The 17,171-nt window shown below is 42.9% G+C and overlaps 1 protein-coding gene across 1 annotated transcript in view; it reads left to right on the forward strand.

The window, feature by feature from the left end:
* Positions 1-17,171, forward strand: part of LOC117356932 (long-chain-fatty-acid--CoA ligase ACSBG2-like) — a 102,682-nt gene that overhangs the window by 83,422 nt on the left and 2,089 nt on the right. The window contains exons 12-14 of the mRNA XM_033936894.1: positions 652-869; positions 9,405-9,544; positions 15,906-16,152. Of these exons, the coding sequence (XP_033792785.1) occupies positions 652-869; positions 9,405-9,544; positions 15,906-16,152 (605 nt within the window). The remainder of the gene's footprint in view (positions 1-651; positions 870-9,404; positions 9,545-15,905; positions 16,153-17,171) is intronic.

The following is a 17,171-nucleotide window of genomic DNA, read 5'->3' on the forward strand; positions in this document are numbered from 1 at the left end:
CGATCAAAACCGCCCTATTCGCAAAATTCATTGACTTAAACTGTCCCCTCCCTCACTAGGACTCCCCTCCCCGTAAGCGCCTTTTCTTTCTCTCAAGAAGCTCCTCATCTATTCAGGTATCCTATACCCATAGAACTCCAATTAGTACGTAAGTTTCCCATTTAGACTATTCTATTGTATTTAGACTTATTGTATTGTATTAAGACCTTTTGTTATTCGCTGAATGTTCAGCCTTCTTACAATGTCGCCTGACATTGGCAGTATAGAAAAATAAAGTTATTATTATTATTATTAATGTGAATCATTTTGCATTTGTCCACATTAAATTTCATCTGCCACTTGGACGCCCAGTCTTCCAGTTTCCTAAGGTCCGCCTGCAATTTTTCACAATCCACATGTGTTTTAACAACTTTGAACAGTTTAGTGTCATTTGCAAATTTAATCACCTAAACATTCACTAGGGATGTCTGACTTATTTAGGGGCAAGCAGAACTACTGCAAGCATCCCCGAATGAGAAGGCTGTAATGCTGGTATCGGGAGCATATTGGTCCTGAAAGGATCCTCTCACTTGAAACCCAAAGAAAGACATGAGTGAGGAGAGACTTTGAGGACATTCAAGCTCAGAATTCTTGTGATTTTCTCTTCCACAGTTGTGGTAAGGAGCTTCTGGGGTGTAGGACTCGCATTGATAAGCCAGACAAGGATGGTAACGGCGAGGTCTGCTTCTGGGGCAGAAATGTATTCATGGGGTACCTGAACATGAAGGAGAAGACAGAGGAGGCTTTGGATGAGGAGGGCTGGCTGCATTCTGGAGATATAGGAAAACTGGACCAAAAGGGTTTTCTCTACCTCACTAGCAGAATAAAAGGTAAGAATGGAGAGTTAATCCGGGGCAGTTAGGGTTACTAGATGTCTAGATTTCCCCAAACATGTCCTCCTTTTCAGAACAGGTCCGGGGGTCTGGATGGCTTTTCAGAACCCGACACTTTGTCCAGGTTTTGAAAAGACTCCTCAAATCGCATCGGGCAGAGAGGAAGTCCACGCACACGCAACATCATCATGTGACATCCACGCATGTGCGGACTTCCTCCCTGCCCGATACGATTTGCAGACAAGAACGTGCAGCAGGGAGCGGCAGACAAGAGTGGGGGGCTGGATTACGGTGGAGATGGGCGGGCCTGGGGGCGAGTCTAGGGGTCTGGATTTTCCGAACGGAAAATGTGTCAACCCTACTGAGAGCTGAGAGCACCTGACTTATGCATTAGTTTCTTCATTGATGTATCTGGCTTATATATAACAAGAAAAAGTTTTTTACAAGGAAGAGAATACCACTGATTTATCCAAGGTGATACAGTTAGTTCACCCTTTATACCTTGTATCCAAAAAAGGTTTCAATGCCAGTCTTTAAACCCTCAGAGACGCCACCAGAAGATCACATTATCATATCTTCTGGCTTTACGCACCTAATCGTCATTGGGTCAATATATGGTGTGTATCAATTTCTAATTTTTTGTTTTGTTATTTTTTTAATTTAGTTTATTTTAAAACAATAAATAGTTTTAAAGAATATTTTATATAAATTGAATACTTAGCTTAACTGGTGGTTGGTGGTTAGCAAGGGATTAATGAGCCAACATGTTTCACCCGTAGAGGGGGTTTCCTCAGGGCTACTATCCCTGCAATAAGAAAACCTCACTTTAGTAGGAGAAACGCTAAGTATAAATGTCAACAACATGCACACTATAAAAATTAACCGTACGTGCCTACCTTTTTAGTACCAATTTTTCACGACATGACCACCCAATCTAAGTCTTTTTAAGATGGCCGCGGCGTGGTAAAGATCACCCTTAAATCTCCCTAAACCCAGAAGTGAGGTGTAGAGGGGAGGGGCTAATCGTCCGATCCCTTGCATCACCCCTAGACCGGAGGGGCTTTTACACTAAGTGTCAATCAATATTTCCTAACTCCCATTAAAGTTTTGGGGAGAATTTCGTAGAACTCCCAGGGAAAAATCACAGAAGGGATGACCATTCTAATTCCAGGTTTAACCCATGAGGAATCACAGTACCTAGGCGGTATATCCACCTTTGCTCCAGGTAATTTAATTTGGCCTCCAAATCCCCCTCCATTCCTTGAGTATTCAGAGCTTCAAGCACCCTCCACCTAATGTGGGCCACCTCATGTTTTTTAGACTGGATTTGGAGGCCAAATTAAATTACCTGGAGCACCCATTCTTTTTCAAGGCGATGGTGGTTGATGCCCAGATTGCCCTTCCGAAGGAGGTGGTGGAGACGAAGATAATGACGGAATTCAAAAAAAGCATTGGATGAATACAGAGGATCTCTAGTTAGAAAATGAATGGTTTAAAATGAGGAACCAGGGCAAAGACAATCTGCATAAAATCCTTCTCCAGCACCAAAGCTCAAATGAGTCAATCTTCTTGCTGTCTTGTTTCCGTAGTGTCCAGCTTTCGCATCTGTAACTGACCACTGAGAAAATGAGTGTGTGCACAAGTCTGATCTTCGTTTGCAGTGTCACCTCCTTGCCTTTGAATACTTTGTCAAGAGCTTCTTTGAAGAGCGACCAAGTGCTATTCTGCGGAGTATTTCCTCCCTGATAGTTGCTTCTTGCATGACCTAAATTTGCACGTACTGCCTCCGTTCTACGCAAATCTCTCCTACACATTTTCATTATTGGCATCATGAAAACCTAACTGGTTCTCTGTGTCCTGAGAACTGGATTGAAAACTCTTTTGCTAGAATGAAATAAGAATTCTGGGCCAGAAAGGCGGAATGCAATTAAGTAGAAAACTTCAGAGTAGAATGCGCCCACAGAAGGATGGTTGGATTTGAAACGCCTGTGGACACATTCTACATGCTACCTAAAATCCATAACCCTGGCAGACCAATCACAGAGGAAATATCTGGACTTATAGAGGGGATTCTTAAACCCTTAGGCCCATATTCTGTCTACTGGCGCCTAAATTAATTGCTTTAATTGGCTTTAATTGGCATGGTAATTGATCACATTATTTAAAGCTAATTATAAACGCATTAAAAAAATAGGCGCTGGAATTGCATCTACAGCATGGCAGCCAGTGATGCCCAAGGTCAAAGTAGGCGTAGTTAGGGGAAGAGATGACCTTAGGTGCTGCTAGGCCTGATTCTCCCCAAAAAGCTTAAGCACCGGTAATGCATGCCTTTAAAATCCTGGCCTACATTAGCAGTGCCTAAGTTTTTTCTTAGGCGCTGGTAGCCGTGACTCTGTTAATGGCGCCCAAGCGTGAGTGCCATTTTTCAAGGCGCCATTAACAGAATCCGGGCCTTAGTGCACAAGACAAAGAGCTTCATAAAAGACACCAGAGGCTTCCTGAACAAATTAAAGAATATCAAGCAGTTACCACCCGGCACACTTCTAGCCACAATGGATGTAGAATCGCTATACAGCAGCGGTCTCAAACACGCGGCCCACGGGCCGCATGCGGCTCTCCAGGTGCTATTTTGCGGCCCACGGTCTGGATGCGATGATCAACTGCTCCATTGCTGCAGTTGATTGTTCCGGTTAAAGCTAGGGCCGCCGGCGGCTCCTCGCACCATCCACACCAGCATTTCTCTTCCCCCTTCCCTTCCTTCTGGAGCAGCAGCGTGTCTGGCCGGCTCCCTCACTCAGTCGATCATTCCGTTCAAAGCCGCGGGTGGCGGCTCCTCACGCTATTCACTTCTGCATCGGAAGCCTCTCTGACGTCACAACATCAGAGAGGCTTCTGACTCAGGCGCGGATTTTGCGAGGAGCTGCCACCCGCGGCTTTGAATGGAACTATCGACTGAGCAAGGGAGCTGGTCTTACATGCTGCTGCTCCACAAGGAAGAGAATGGAAGGGGAGGGGAAAGAGAAATGCTTCTGCTGCATAGGAAAAGGGGACCCTAGGGAAATGCTGCTGCTGCTGCTGCACAGGGAAAGGGAGAGGGAGGGAAGGGGAAGAGAAATGCCTCTCCTGCACAGGAAAGGGGGGAGGGAAATGCTGTTTCTGCTGCTGCTGCATAGGGAAAGGGAGGGGAAGAGAAAGGGGAAGAGAAATGCTTCTGCTGCACAGGAAAGGGGGAAGGGAAATGCTGCTTCTGTTGCTGCTGCACCCAATTGGGGAAAGAGAGGGAAGGAAGACAAGGGAGAAGAGAGGAACAAGAGATGCCAAGTTCATGGGAGGGAGGGAAGGAAAGGAGATATCAGACTATAGAGGGGGAGGGAGAGATGCCAGGGCATGGGGGGAGGGAAAGAGACAGATGCCAAACCAGGGGAAAGGAAAGAAGGAGGAAGGGAGAGAAATGAAGGAAAGAGATGTTAGACCTTGGAAATAGGATGGAAGAAGAGAGAGATAGGAAGGGAAGGTAAGACATGGAAGCATAGATTTTGAAAAGAAAGCAGAAAAATTGAATATTAAGTTAATGCCAAAGATGGATGCAAGGCAGAAAGTGAAGACGGAGAGAAAAACAGTCAAAGGACAAGAAGGCCCTGGAAACATAGTTAAAAGCACAGAAAAATAAAGTCACCAACCAACAAAGGTAGGGAAAATGATTTTATTTTCAATATAGTGATTGAAATGTGTCAGTTTTGAGAAAGAAAAGATATTAAACTTTAAATGTGAGGGCAGCAGAAAAATTAGTTAATGTCTTATTAAAGAAATGTCAATTTTGCATGAGGTAAAACTCTTTATAGTTTATATATCTTTCCTTTTAACTATTAAAGGAAAGTTTTATAAACTATAAAGAGTTTTACCTCATGCAAAATTGTCATTTCTTTAATAAGACATTAACTATTTTTTCTGCGGCCCTCCAGGTACCTACAAATCCAAAATGTGGCCCCACAAAGGGTTTGAGTTTGAGACCACAACATTCCCCAAAGAGATGGCATTGCTGCAGATGAAAAATTCCTAAAAACATCCACCCTGGACCATCAATACTCACTGGAAGAAAATCAAATTCATCCTAACTCACAACTATTTCCGCTTTAACAATGACATCCATCTGCAAATCATGGGCACAGCTATGGGCATGAGGATGGCACCACAATATGCAACCTCTTCATGGCGGAACTAGAGGAGACATTTTTATGATTTGCACTGAGGGAGAAGAGACTCTCAAACAATTCCACAACTCTTTTAATGCATACTCAGCTATGGAGCTGACTACCCACACAGATCAGGTCGCTAGACTCACTAATGACCTTCCGCAGAGCAGTAAAGACCTTCCTCTTCCGCCAGTCGGGCCATTAAAAACTGCCTCCTCAATATACTTCTCCTAGTAGTCTTCGCTATGACCAGTCTGGTCTCTAGAATAAGCTCTGTTATTTGTTGTCATGACTAGTCTGTTTTCAAATGATTGTGAATGTCTACTTGTAACCTGTTCTGAGCTTCTGGGAGAACGGGATAGAAATCGAAATGAATAAATAAATACTATCCTAGAATCAAATTTAAGAACATAAGAATTGCCGCTGCTGGGTCCATCCCTAGGTCAAGACCAGTGCTCCAAATGGACTATTCCCCAGAAAAAGTCAATTTTCAAGACACCACAGTCTCTATCAACAATGGTTACATCCAAACATCTATACACAGGAAGCCTACAGACAGATGCAGCTCCCTCCACAACTCCAGCTTCCACCCCTCACATATAAAAAAAATCCATTATACACAGCCAAGTCACACACTACCACCGTATCTGCTCTGACCCAATAGACAGAAATAAACACTTAAAGACCCTGACTGAATCCTTTAAACAAGATGCTGCAACCCCCAAATAATCTTCAAAAATATTGCCTCGTCTCTTAAAACACCCGAGGAAAATCTGTTGCAGTATAAATAAATCAATAAAAACCACAGAGAGAGTCTCTCTTGTCGTGACATGCAATCCAGAGCTGGAAAAACTGGGAAGAATCATAAAAGATCTATGGCTTCTACACTGAAAGAAAGAAATATTCCCAGCTCCAACTATGCTGCCCTTCTGACAATCATCTAATCTGAAATGAAATTTAGTGAAAAGCAAACTCCCAGCAGAAGTGTGGAAAGAAAAGAGTGGCACATTCCCCTGCAATAGGACAAGCTGCAAACTATACCAACACATTTCACAGGACCCCCACAGTCAATCACATAGGAAAAACATTCAGCATACGGGAATCTTTCACATGCTTTTCTTCTAATATGGTATATATCATTCAATGTAAAATTTGTAAAGAAGGGTGGTACATTGGAGAACGAAGCCAGATGCTGAATACTGGGATCCATTTACACAGACATCATATTAAACATTGTAATACCAACCAGGATATCACCTCTGTGGGATAACACCAGAAAACGGCAGTAAAAATTATTTTTGGTGCAAAAAAATATGATCATGTCACCCCCCCCCCCCATATATGGTAGAACATAGAATTAACTACAAAATTCTTCTTCTAACATTCAAAACCTGTTTACACAGTCAGTCCGAGTTCATCGACAGATTACTCATTCTTATACTCCAGCTAAATCTATTTATTACTTGACCCAACATCATCTTTTTTTAATTTATTTATGTATTAATTTTCCAAACAATACACAAGAAATCCTCTTGCTACAGAAAATCATGAGTATTCAAATCTTAATTTTAACAACAATAATACCTAAATCAGAAAAAGAAATGAAAGATATAGCTGATAAATATCAGCATTAAAGTTATCAAAAATAAATCGATATTCAACATAAATTGTCAATTAGGTATATAATTAATTACCAAACTTAAACTCTTATATATCCTCAATAAAGAAAAGCATAGAAAAACATAGTAACATAGTAGATGACGGCAGATAAAGACCCAAATGGTCCATCCAGTCTGCCCAACCTGATTCCATTTAAATGTTTTCTTCTTAGCTATTTCTGGGCAAGAATCCAAAGCTCTACCCAGCGGTTCTGTGCTTGGGTTCCAACTACCGAAATCTCCATCAAAATCTACTCCAGTCCATCTAAACCCTCCCAGCCATTGAAGCCCTCCCCTGCCCATCCTCCCCCAAACGGCCATACACAGACACAGACCATGCAAGTCTGCCCAGTACGGGCCTTAGTTCAATATTTAATCTTATTTTCTGATTCTAGATCCTCTGTGTTCATCCCACGCTTCTTTGAACTCAGTCACCATCACCACCTCTCTCGGGAGCGCATTCCAGGCATCCACCACCCTCTCCATAAAGTAGAATTTCCTAACATTGCTCTTGAATCGACAGATAGCTCTGAACAATACAAGCAAGTATTAACGAAGAAAAGGCTTAACATGTAAACATTCCCGGCTCATTTCTTTTAAAGCAGCCTTTTAATAAAAAACTAAGATATTTTCTTCATGTCCAAGAAACTTCGAAGTTGCTCCGATATAAAAAAAAACCATATTTAATCCTGGCATATTTAATAAGACATTTGCATGGATAGTTTAACTGGAACGTAGACTCTTCTGGTCTTCCGTATTTTCGCGCCCCATGTCCTCCGACGCTGGATTCGATGGAGGGGATAATGAGATCTCAAGTCCCAAGACTCTGGCAGCTCCCTCCGCCAAAGTAATCACTAGGTTTCCACCCTCAATACTAGCCGGCGAGCTAGTGAGAAATCTGTCCAACAAAGCTTGTTGGGGCGAAGGAGGGTCCACCTTGAGAAAGCCCTTGCGTTTTGTGTGAGGCATCGCAAAACTCAAAAGAGTAGACAAAGTACCCGCTGGTAAAATTGCAAGGTAATGCGGAGCAGACCAAACTCACTGCTACCACACCACCGCCATTTTGTTTCTCCCGACCCAACATCTTCTAACCGTTCCATCCCTAAAACATATCAACATCATGAGATCAACCAGTTTTTCAGTGACGGCACCCTCCCTTTTCCTTCTAACATTCAAAACCCATTTAAGCAGTCTGCCCGAGTCCATCGACAGATTACTCATTCCTTATACCCCAGCTAAATCTCTTCGTTCCTTGACCCAACATCCCTAAAACATCAACGCCATGAGATCAAACAGTTTTTCCCTTTGGAATTCCATACCAAACTATCTGCGTGAAGAAACTTCCCTAGGCCACTTCAAGGCAAAGCTAAAAACATTTTTATTCCTTGATGCTTATGACTCATAACGGCCCTTGTAAGGGCTAAGTCGCACTGCTTATCTGCAGTTTGATCCCATCCTCTTGTACCTCCCATACTTTTCTCTTTTCTTTGCATTTTGTAGTTCCTCCCCTCTTTCCTCTTGTTTTCTGTCTGTCTGTATTGTAAGTCTTTGTTTTTACTACATTTTCCCCAATTGATGATAAATAAAATACTGTCATGTTTTTTAACCTTGTTCTATGTTTGTTGAATGTTGTACAAATTTTATTATTATTGCACACCACTTAGAAATATGATTAAGCGGAATAAGAAATTCTGAATAAACTTGGAAAACCAGAGCACTGCATCAATGATTTTATGGTGAGAATACTATAAGGAAATTTTAAGACAATTCAGGAATGTAAGACCTTTGAAATCAAAATGATAAAACATTTTGACACCCACCAGGTATGTTCTTAAGATCTTTGTTAAATCCTAAGAATTGTCCTACTGGGACAGACCAAAGGTCCATCAAGCCCAGTCTCCTGTTTCCAACAGTGGCCAACCCAGGTCCCAAGTACCTGACAGAGACCCAAAGAGTAGCAACATTCCAGAGCCGAGACTGTGATGTCATAATGCCTCATTCCACCAATGCCTATGAGCCAACCGCAGCAGTGATGTCACAATGGCTCAATTGTCCTAGACTTGGCTCACATAAGAACATAAGAGTTGCCATACTGGGACAGGCCGAAGTCCCATCAAGCCCACTATCCAATAGTAGCCAACCCAGGTCGCAAGTACCTACCTAGATCCCAAGTAGTCAAACAGATTTTATGCTGCATATCCTAGGAATAAATAGTTGATTTCTATATGGATTTTTATCGTATTACAAGCCATAAAATTATACTACTTTGTCACCTTCTCATCACCCATCCATCTCTCTGTTGTTCACCCACCCAGCTCGCCTTATATCTCACCTTACCCACTCCTTCCCTTTTCCTTTGAGACTGCCATTGGAATGTATTTTTGTTTCACTTATATATTCTGATCTTTGTCAATATTTGCTTATTTCTGATCTGAAGACAAAGGGTTACCTTCGAAAGCTAATCAAAAAATGCATTTTGTGTTTTTTCTATATTACTTTTACAAGTAGACTAAAATGGCTACCACACCAGTTTAGCTGAGGAAAGATATGCAACGGCATGTGGCGATGTGTAGAAGGATCCCAGGCAGCAAACTTTGGAAAGAGCATTAATAATCACTGCAGTAAGCTGTGTGTCAGACGTGCAAATGAAGCTTTCAAAATGTGATTGTGATTGGTTGCAGATCTAATCATCACAGCAGGGGGTAAAAACATTCCACCAATCGTCATCGAAGATGCCATGAAGGAGGAGGTGCCAATCATCAGTAATGCCATGTTGATTGGAGACAGGAGGAAGTTCTTGGCCATGCTACTCACCCTGAAGGTAAGGGAAAGAGTTATCGTGTGGCCCTAGAAGTGCACGCAAATACAATGCAGTACGACTTCTTATATCACGCAATTTTCCACAGGGATGAATCTACCTTGGTTTATAAGCTTTCTTGCAGGTTACTTTTGATAGATCTCAGCCAGCCACTGCTGACCTGTTATCAGGGGTTCCTCGGGGATCCATATTAGCTCCTTTGTTATTCAATATTTTCTTGCCCCTCTTCTGACCATAATTCAAGGCAAGGGATGTATGTGCCTAACCTTTTTGCTATCAAGTTTCAAGTTTATTAAAATTTGATGGTTCGCCTATTAAAACTAAGCGAATTACATAATAAAAGCATTATAGTATAGAACAATAAAACAAGTTGTCTTACATTAACAATTTTCAAGGTGCTACGACAGATTGACAATACAGACGAACTGTGAAACATTAGGAAAGAACATTAGGGGATAATAGTTACAAATTGTAGTTTCCTCAAGGGAAGAAAGGGGGATGAAGTGGGTAGGAACAAACGAGTAGGTTGGGGAAGATGTGTATGAAAGTATTGATTGTTTACATGTACTCCAAAGAGTTGTACTAAAGGTTAAATGAGGATTTGAAGAGATAAGTTTTTAGATTAGTTTTAAATAAATTGAGGTCTTTGATGTTTCTGATATATAGGGGGAGGGTATTCCAGATAAGAGGAGCCATAACTGAGAAGATGTCATGGCGTCTGGTTCCTATTATTTTCAATGAGGGAACCATTAACAGACCTTGAGTGTTGGACCGAAGTGAACATTTTGAAGTATGAGGGATTAAGAGCCGATCTATAAACTGTGGCTCGTTAGTATCTAATGTTTTAAATACCAATAATGCTATTTTGTATGTTGTGCGTTGATTAATGGGCAACCAGTGAGATTCAATGAGATAGGGAGTTACGTGATCGTATTTTTTTCCATGGATGCAGATGACAGTCAGATTTTTTGTCGTATCACCGACGTCTCCTCCATTAATGCTCTTCTCACCATACCTTCCCTATGTACTAACCCAACCTGCTTATTTTTTAATTTTATTTTATTTTTTTTTTTAATTGTATTTTTTTTTTTCTTTTTTTCCCCCTTTCCTATTGTTTCATGTGGATTGTTTACCCCAGTTTGTTTTTATTTTTAATTTTAAAGTAGTTAATTTTAATTACAATGTATTTGTGATTTTAGAAATTTAATATTATTTCTTTGTAAAACGCTTTGTATTCTGAAAAGCGTTTAATCAAATAATATAATAAACTTGAAACTTGAAACTCTTTGTGCTTGTCTGAGTCAAGTCTCCTGTTGACTTAAGGAGAATCTTCTTGCATTCAGTCTCTCCAATTGTGAATGTACAGTATTTATTTCCCCTGGTCTTTAAATATATTACTGTGAGGGAGTCTATAGGACGCTACCACTCCCCCATGCTGGATATGGCTCTTCCCTAGGAGGAGGTGACACAGGAGGGGCCAGAGCAAGGTTTAGAGGACCCAGGAGAGAAGAAGAAGAGTTAGGTTACCAGAAGTCCGATGACTTTTCAAAACCCTGCACTTTGTCTGGGTTTTGAAAAGCTTCCACCTTGGGTCCGCATCTGCACGCATGCCTGACATTATTGCGTTGCATCTGCGCACGCACAGATGCCGTCCCGATGTGGTCCCGAGGATGAAAACAGGTTAAGGAGTGGAAGCAGGGCTGGGGGCGGGGCTATGCCAGTAAAATCTGGTAACCCTAAGAAGAGTCATAAGAACATAAAAATTGCCGCTGTTGGGTCAGACCAGTGGTCCATCGTGCCCAGCAGTCCGCTCATGTGGCAGCCCTTGGTCAAAGACCAGCGCCCTAACTGAGACTAGCCTAACTGCGCACGTTCTGGTTCAGCAGGAACGTGTCTAACCTTGTCTTGAAACCCTGGAGGGTGTTTTCCCCTATGATAGGCTCTGGAAGAGCGTTCCAGTTTTCTACCACTCTCTGGGTGAAGAAGAACTTCTTTACGTTTGTACGGAATCTATCCCCTTTCAATTTTAGAGAGTGCCCTCTAGTTCTCCCTACCTAGGAGAGGGTCAACAACCTGCCCTTATCTACTAAGTCTATCCCTTTCAGTACCTTGAATGTTTCAATCATGTCCCCTCTCAATCTTCCTGTTTGAGGGAGAAAAGGCCCAGTTTCTTTAATCTTTCACTGTACGGCAACTCCTCCAACCCCTTAACCATCTTAGTCGCTCTTCTCTGGACCCTTTCGAGTAGTACCGTGTCCTTCTTCATTTACGGCGAACAGTGCTGGACACAGTACTCCAGGTGAGGGCGCACCATGGCCCAGTACAGCAGCCTGATAACCTTCTCTGATCTATTTGTGATCCCCTTCTTTATCATTCCTAGCATTCTGTTTGCCCTTTTTGCCGCCGCCGCACATTGCATGGACGGCTTCATCGACTTGTCGATCAGAACTCTCAAGTCTCTTTCCTGAGAGGTCTCTCCAAGTACCGCCCCGGACATCCTGTATTCGTGCATGAGATATTTGTTACCTACATACATCACTTTACACTTATCCACGTTGAACCTCATCTGCCATGTTGATGCCTATTCCTCGAGCCTGATTATGTCACGTTGCAGATCTTCGCAATCCCCCTGTGGTTTCACTACTCTGAATAACTTTGTATCGTCCGCAAATTTAATCACCTCACTCGTCCTACCAATATCTAGATTATTTATAAAGATGTTGAAGAGCACGGGTCCAAGCACCGAGTCCTGCGGCACCCCACTGGTGACGCTCTTCCAGTCCGAGTATTCTAACCACATGCCTCGACTGCAATCATTAGACATGCTTCTTGGCTGTGGTAAGCCAACTATTATGCTGAAGCCATGTTCTGGGGTCTGGCTGGGGCCTGACCTGGTTAACTGTCTAAAAACTGTTTGGGGCATGGTTAACTGCCTAAAAGTGTTTGGGGCGTGGCAGCCACTGGCCACGAACTACCTCTTGGGCCCTGTAGTCACAGGCCTGTTTCCAGGAATTTTGTTTTGACTACGAGACTATTTTTTCCCCATTTCACGGAGCCTGTGAAATAACAGGCTCAGGTTTTCTGCATTGTTAAAGAGCTGTGTTGCACTTTAGTGGTGTGTCTGGCTGTGTGATGCACAGACTTAACCTCAGAATCTGCTCAGGCAATCACAAGCACCTTTGCCTTCTGCTGATCCTCATTTCCTTACTTTTTCAGACACAGTTAAGACCTTGGGTGTAACCTTTGACATTAAAATGAGTTTCAAACCACAACCTGATCCAATGTATTCAATCTGTTTGGTCTAGGTAGGCCATGTGGTCTGTTTCAATGTATTCTCTGCTTTTAAGAACGTAGATCCATGCTTTAGTCATATCATACATGGACTATTACAATTTGTAATATGCTGGTCTTTCTCCTACTTCATTATAGAAGCTACAACTCGTTCAATCTACTTGGCCCATCGATTTGATGACGTTGCTGCTCGGATTAAATTAAAGCATTGGTTCCCCCTTTCTGCACTTATCACATACAAACTTTTGACTTTGGTTTATAAATCACGTTCTGAATCTGCGCCTTTGTATCTTAGTAAACTGATTATTCCATATATGCCTCTTCGGTCTCTTCGCTCTGCCGTCTGTAATTTGCTTTCTCTGCCCCCCCTCATTCGGAACTTCACTTCCTCGTGGCGCTTTACTTTCCATTACATGGCATGAGCTTCCTTTGTATATTAGGAATTTACCCACCGCTCAAAATGCATCTCTTTCTGCAGACCTTTGGCTCATAGTCCTATAAATGTCATTACTATTGTTTTTATTTGTATGTGTATATTTTTAAATGTCTCTTAGATCGTGATTTTATTTCCACATTTGCTCTGATGTAAACTACTGAGAAGCTTTCACAGGCCATATGGGGGTATATCAAGTAATGATATAGAAAAGAAAGATATCAGCCAAACTCCTGCTGTATGTCCCAAACAGATCCCTCCGCTCCCAGGAGGAAGTGCGTCGGAGTCTCAAACTAGAAAGTGCCAGACGAAGGTCATAATCTCACTTCTTTTTTTTTCTTTATATCAACTTTATTAATCCAGTCAACGGAGAGCAGAGATAACTATACATTACATTACCCACCGCAGAAAAGGTACAAAAGTACATATAGCTTAGAACAGAACCAAATGGTAAAAGGCATCAAGCCAGAGGGATCTTGGAGAATGGGCTTGACTAGTTGACTTTGCCGTACTCTCACTTCTTACCAAATCACTGGAATCAGCTACCTCCTAACATCAAATCTCTTAATGTGCCTCTGAGCTTTAGAAAAGCAATAAAAAACGACCTCTTCACCTGACTCCTCAGGACAAGTTAGCATTCAGACGGTTACTCCCAAACCACAGTATTCTTGGCAGCTAGGCTTCAATGCAAAAAAATGCAAGATAATGCACCTGGACAAGAGAAACCCGTGTAGAACTTATGTACTAAATGGTGAGACCTTGGTTAGGACCACGGCGGAACGCGATCTAGGGGTGATCATTAGTGAGGACATGAAGGTTGCCAATCAAGTGGAGAAGGCTTCCTCCAGGGCAAGACAAATGATGGGGTGTATCCGCAGAGGTTTCGTCAGCAGGAGACCTGAAGTTATGATGCCGTTGTACAGAGCCATGGTGAGGCCTCACTTGGAGTACTGCGTTCAGTTTTGGAGACCACACTACCGAAAGGACGTGCTGAGGATCGAGTCGGTTCAGCGAACGGCCACCAGGATGGTCTTGGGGCTCAAGGATCTCAAGTATGAAGAAAGACTAAAGAAGTTGCGGCTGTACTCACTTGAGGAAAGAAGAGAACGGGGAGATATGATTGAAACATATAAGTACATCACGGGACGCATTGAGTCAGAAGATGATATCTTCTGGCTCATAGGACTCTCAACCACCAGAGGGCATCCGCTGAAAATCAGGGGAGGGAAGTTTCATGCGACTCCAGGAAGTACTTCTTCACCGAAAGAGTAGTGGATCTTTGGAACAGACTCCCACTCCAGGTGATAAAGGCCAGCAGCGTGACGGATTTTAAGAGAAAATGGGATACTCACGTGGGATCTTTAAGGGAGTAAATTCAGGGGAGGGGATACTTGGAATGGGCAGACTTGGTGGGCTACAGCCCTTTTCTGCTGCTTTTTTCTATGTTTCTTAATAGATGTTCAACCGACTCTCTCCCTGGGTACACACTGACTCTCTTCCTGTGCTTGCTTCAGGCTCAAAGTGTCTGCTAATCCAGAACAACTGAACTAGACTCATCTCACTGTACCCTAATGTAAAGAATGACACAGGGACAAATTTGTCCCCGTCCCGTCCCCGTCAGTTTTGCTGCTGTCACTGTCCCTGCCCCATTCCTGTAAGCTCTGCCTTAACCGCACAAGCCTTGAACACTTATGATGTTAAAGTGTTTGAGGCTTGTGCGGATGAGGACGGAGCTTAGGCATTGGTGGAATGAGGCATTATGACATCACAATCTGAGCTCTAGAATGTTGCCACTTAGGATTTTAAAGCGTTTGAGGCTTGTGTAGATGAGGGCAGAGCTTAGGCATTGGTGGAATGAGGCATTATGACATCACAATCTGAGCTCTAGAATGTTGCCACTTAGGATTTTAAAGCGTTTGAGGCTTGTGTAGATGAGGACGGAGCTTAGGCATTGGTGGAATGAGGCATTATGACATCACAATCTGAGCTCTAGAATGTTGCCACTTAGGATTTTAAAGCGTTTGAGGCTTGTGTAGATGAGGGCGGACCTTAGGCATTGGTGGAATGAGGCATTATGACATCACAATCTGAGCTCTAGAATGTTGCCACTTAGGATTTTAAAGCGTTTGAGGCTTGTGTAGATGAGGGCAGAGCTTAGGCATTGGTGGAATGAGGCATTATGACATCACAATCTGAGCTCTAGAATGTTGCCACTTAGGATTTTAAAGCGTTTGAGGCTTGTGTAGATGAGGACGGAGCTTAGGCATTGGTGGAATGAGGCATTATGACATCACAATCTGAGCTCTAGAATGTTGCCACTTAGGATTTTAAAGCGTTTGAGGCTTGTGTAGATGAGGGCAGAGCTTGTATACATAGGAGGCCTCCAGGTAGCATATGGGTGAGGTGCAGAGTTACATGGTTAGAATACAAAAAGTTACAGACGTTTCTCCAAACCATAGTGCTCACACCTAAGCACATACACGCATTTCTATCCTGCTATGCTAACAGGCGACTGTGTTCCTTGATTGGTTGGGCTCCTAGTTCTGGATGTACAGTTGTAGAGTACCTCCTGTCTGCTGTCTTTGTTGGAGTGCATTTTGAGAGTATCTGGAGTAACAGTGCTCTTTCCTTTCCTACTAGTGCAACTTTGATCCAAACACTGGGGAACCCCAGGATGAATTAATCCCCGAAGCTGTCCAGTTCTGCCAGAAGCTAGGCAGTAGGGCCACACGAGTGTCTGAGGTGATCAACTCAAAGGACTCGGCCGTCTACAAAGCCATCCAGGAGGGGATAGAACGCGTGAATAAAAGGGCCGAGTCCAACGCCCACCGAGTGCAAAAATGGACTATCCTAGACAAAGATTTCTCCATTTATGGAGGGGAGCTGGGTGAGTATTTGCTGCGATCAAGATTCTAAATGATTTATGTAGAGTTAACAAGGTAAATTGTTTGGCTTGAATATCTCAGGTGATGACAACTCCATGTCCACCCAATAATTATCCAGATAGACGTGGGAAGAGTTGGAAGCATTCTGGGGGTGCTATGAGAGAAATTCTATCATGGTGAATCTAATTTTAGTCACCAATAAGATGTGAAAGTGTGTGGTGCAGTGGTTAGAGCTACAGCCTTGGCACCCAGAGGTTGTGGGTTCAAATCCTCGTGACCCTGGGTAAGTCACTTAATCCCCATTGCCACCAGGAGAGTTAGGGAAAAATGCTTGAGTACCTGAATAATTTCTAATCCGCATAGAATTGTAGGACATGCGGAATATAAATTATTTTTTTAAAAAGATGTCTATTTGTAACCTACTGTAGTCTATAAAGAAGACGCCCACTTTTCTTTCTAGAAGATTAGCACAGTATGTGTAAGTTACGTGTTTCTATTATGTAGGTGGGCCAGTTACCTCAGCCATAGATCTGGTGTAAATGTTTGTGCCTCATATTCTATCATTTTAAGTGTGCAACTGAGCAGTGGCATAGCAACTGTGTGAGGCATCGGGGGGGGGGGGGGGTTGGGTGCCCCACCATCGCCCTATTCTCTCTGTAATTAGAGAGGAGTGAGATCTAGGACCGCTTTATCCACCTATAGGGCCCTGAGAAAATGTCTGTCAATGCCTCTTCCCCCCCCCTACCCACCACGAAGTCTGGTAGCGCTCTTCCCCTTCCTCCTCCCTTCCCCGTGGAGTGGCACAGCTTCCTTAATTCCTGCCCTTCTGTATCCATGTCTCTCCCCCATATTCAATTCTCCCCCCTCTCTTTCCTTTCTGCTACTGACAGCGATAGGCTGCTCATCACATCACAGAAATAGACCCCGTACTCCTTGGTTACTGGTATGAAATATATTTATTAGCAATAAATGAAAGTTAGCAAAAGCAGCACTCAGGACTTAGGATTCATCTCTTCCTTTC

This window comes from Geotrypetes seraphini, chromosome 1, assembly GCF_902459505.1.
Source record: "Geotrypetes seraphini chromosome 1, aGeoSer1.1, whole genome shotgun sequence".
Classification (NCBI taxonomy): domain Eukaryota; kingdom Metazoa; phylum Chordata; class Amphibia; order Gymnophiona; family Dermophiidae; genus Geotrypetes; species Geotrypetes seraphini.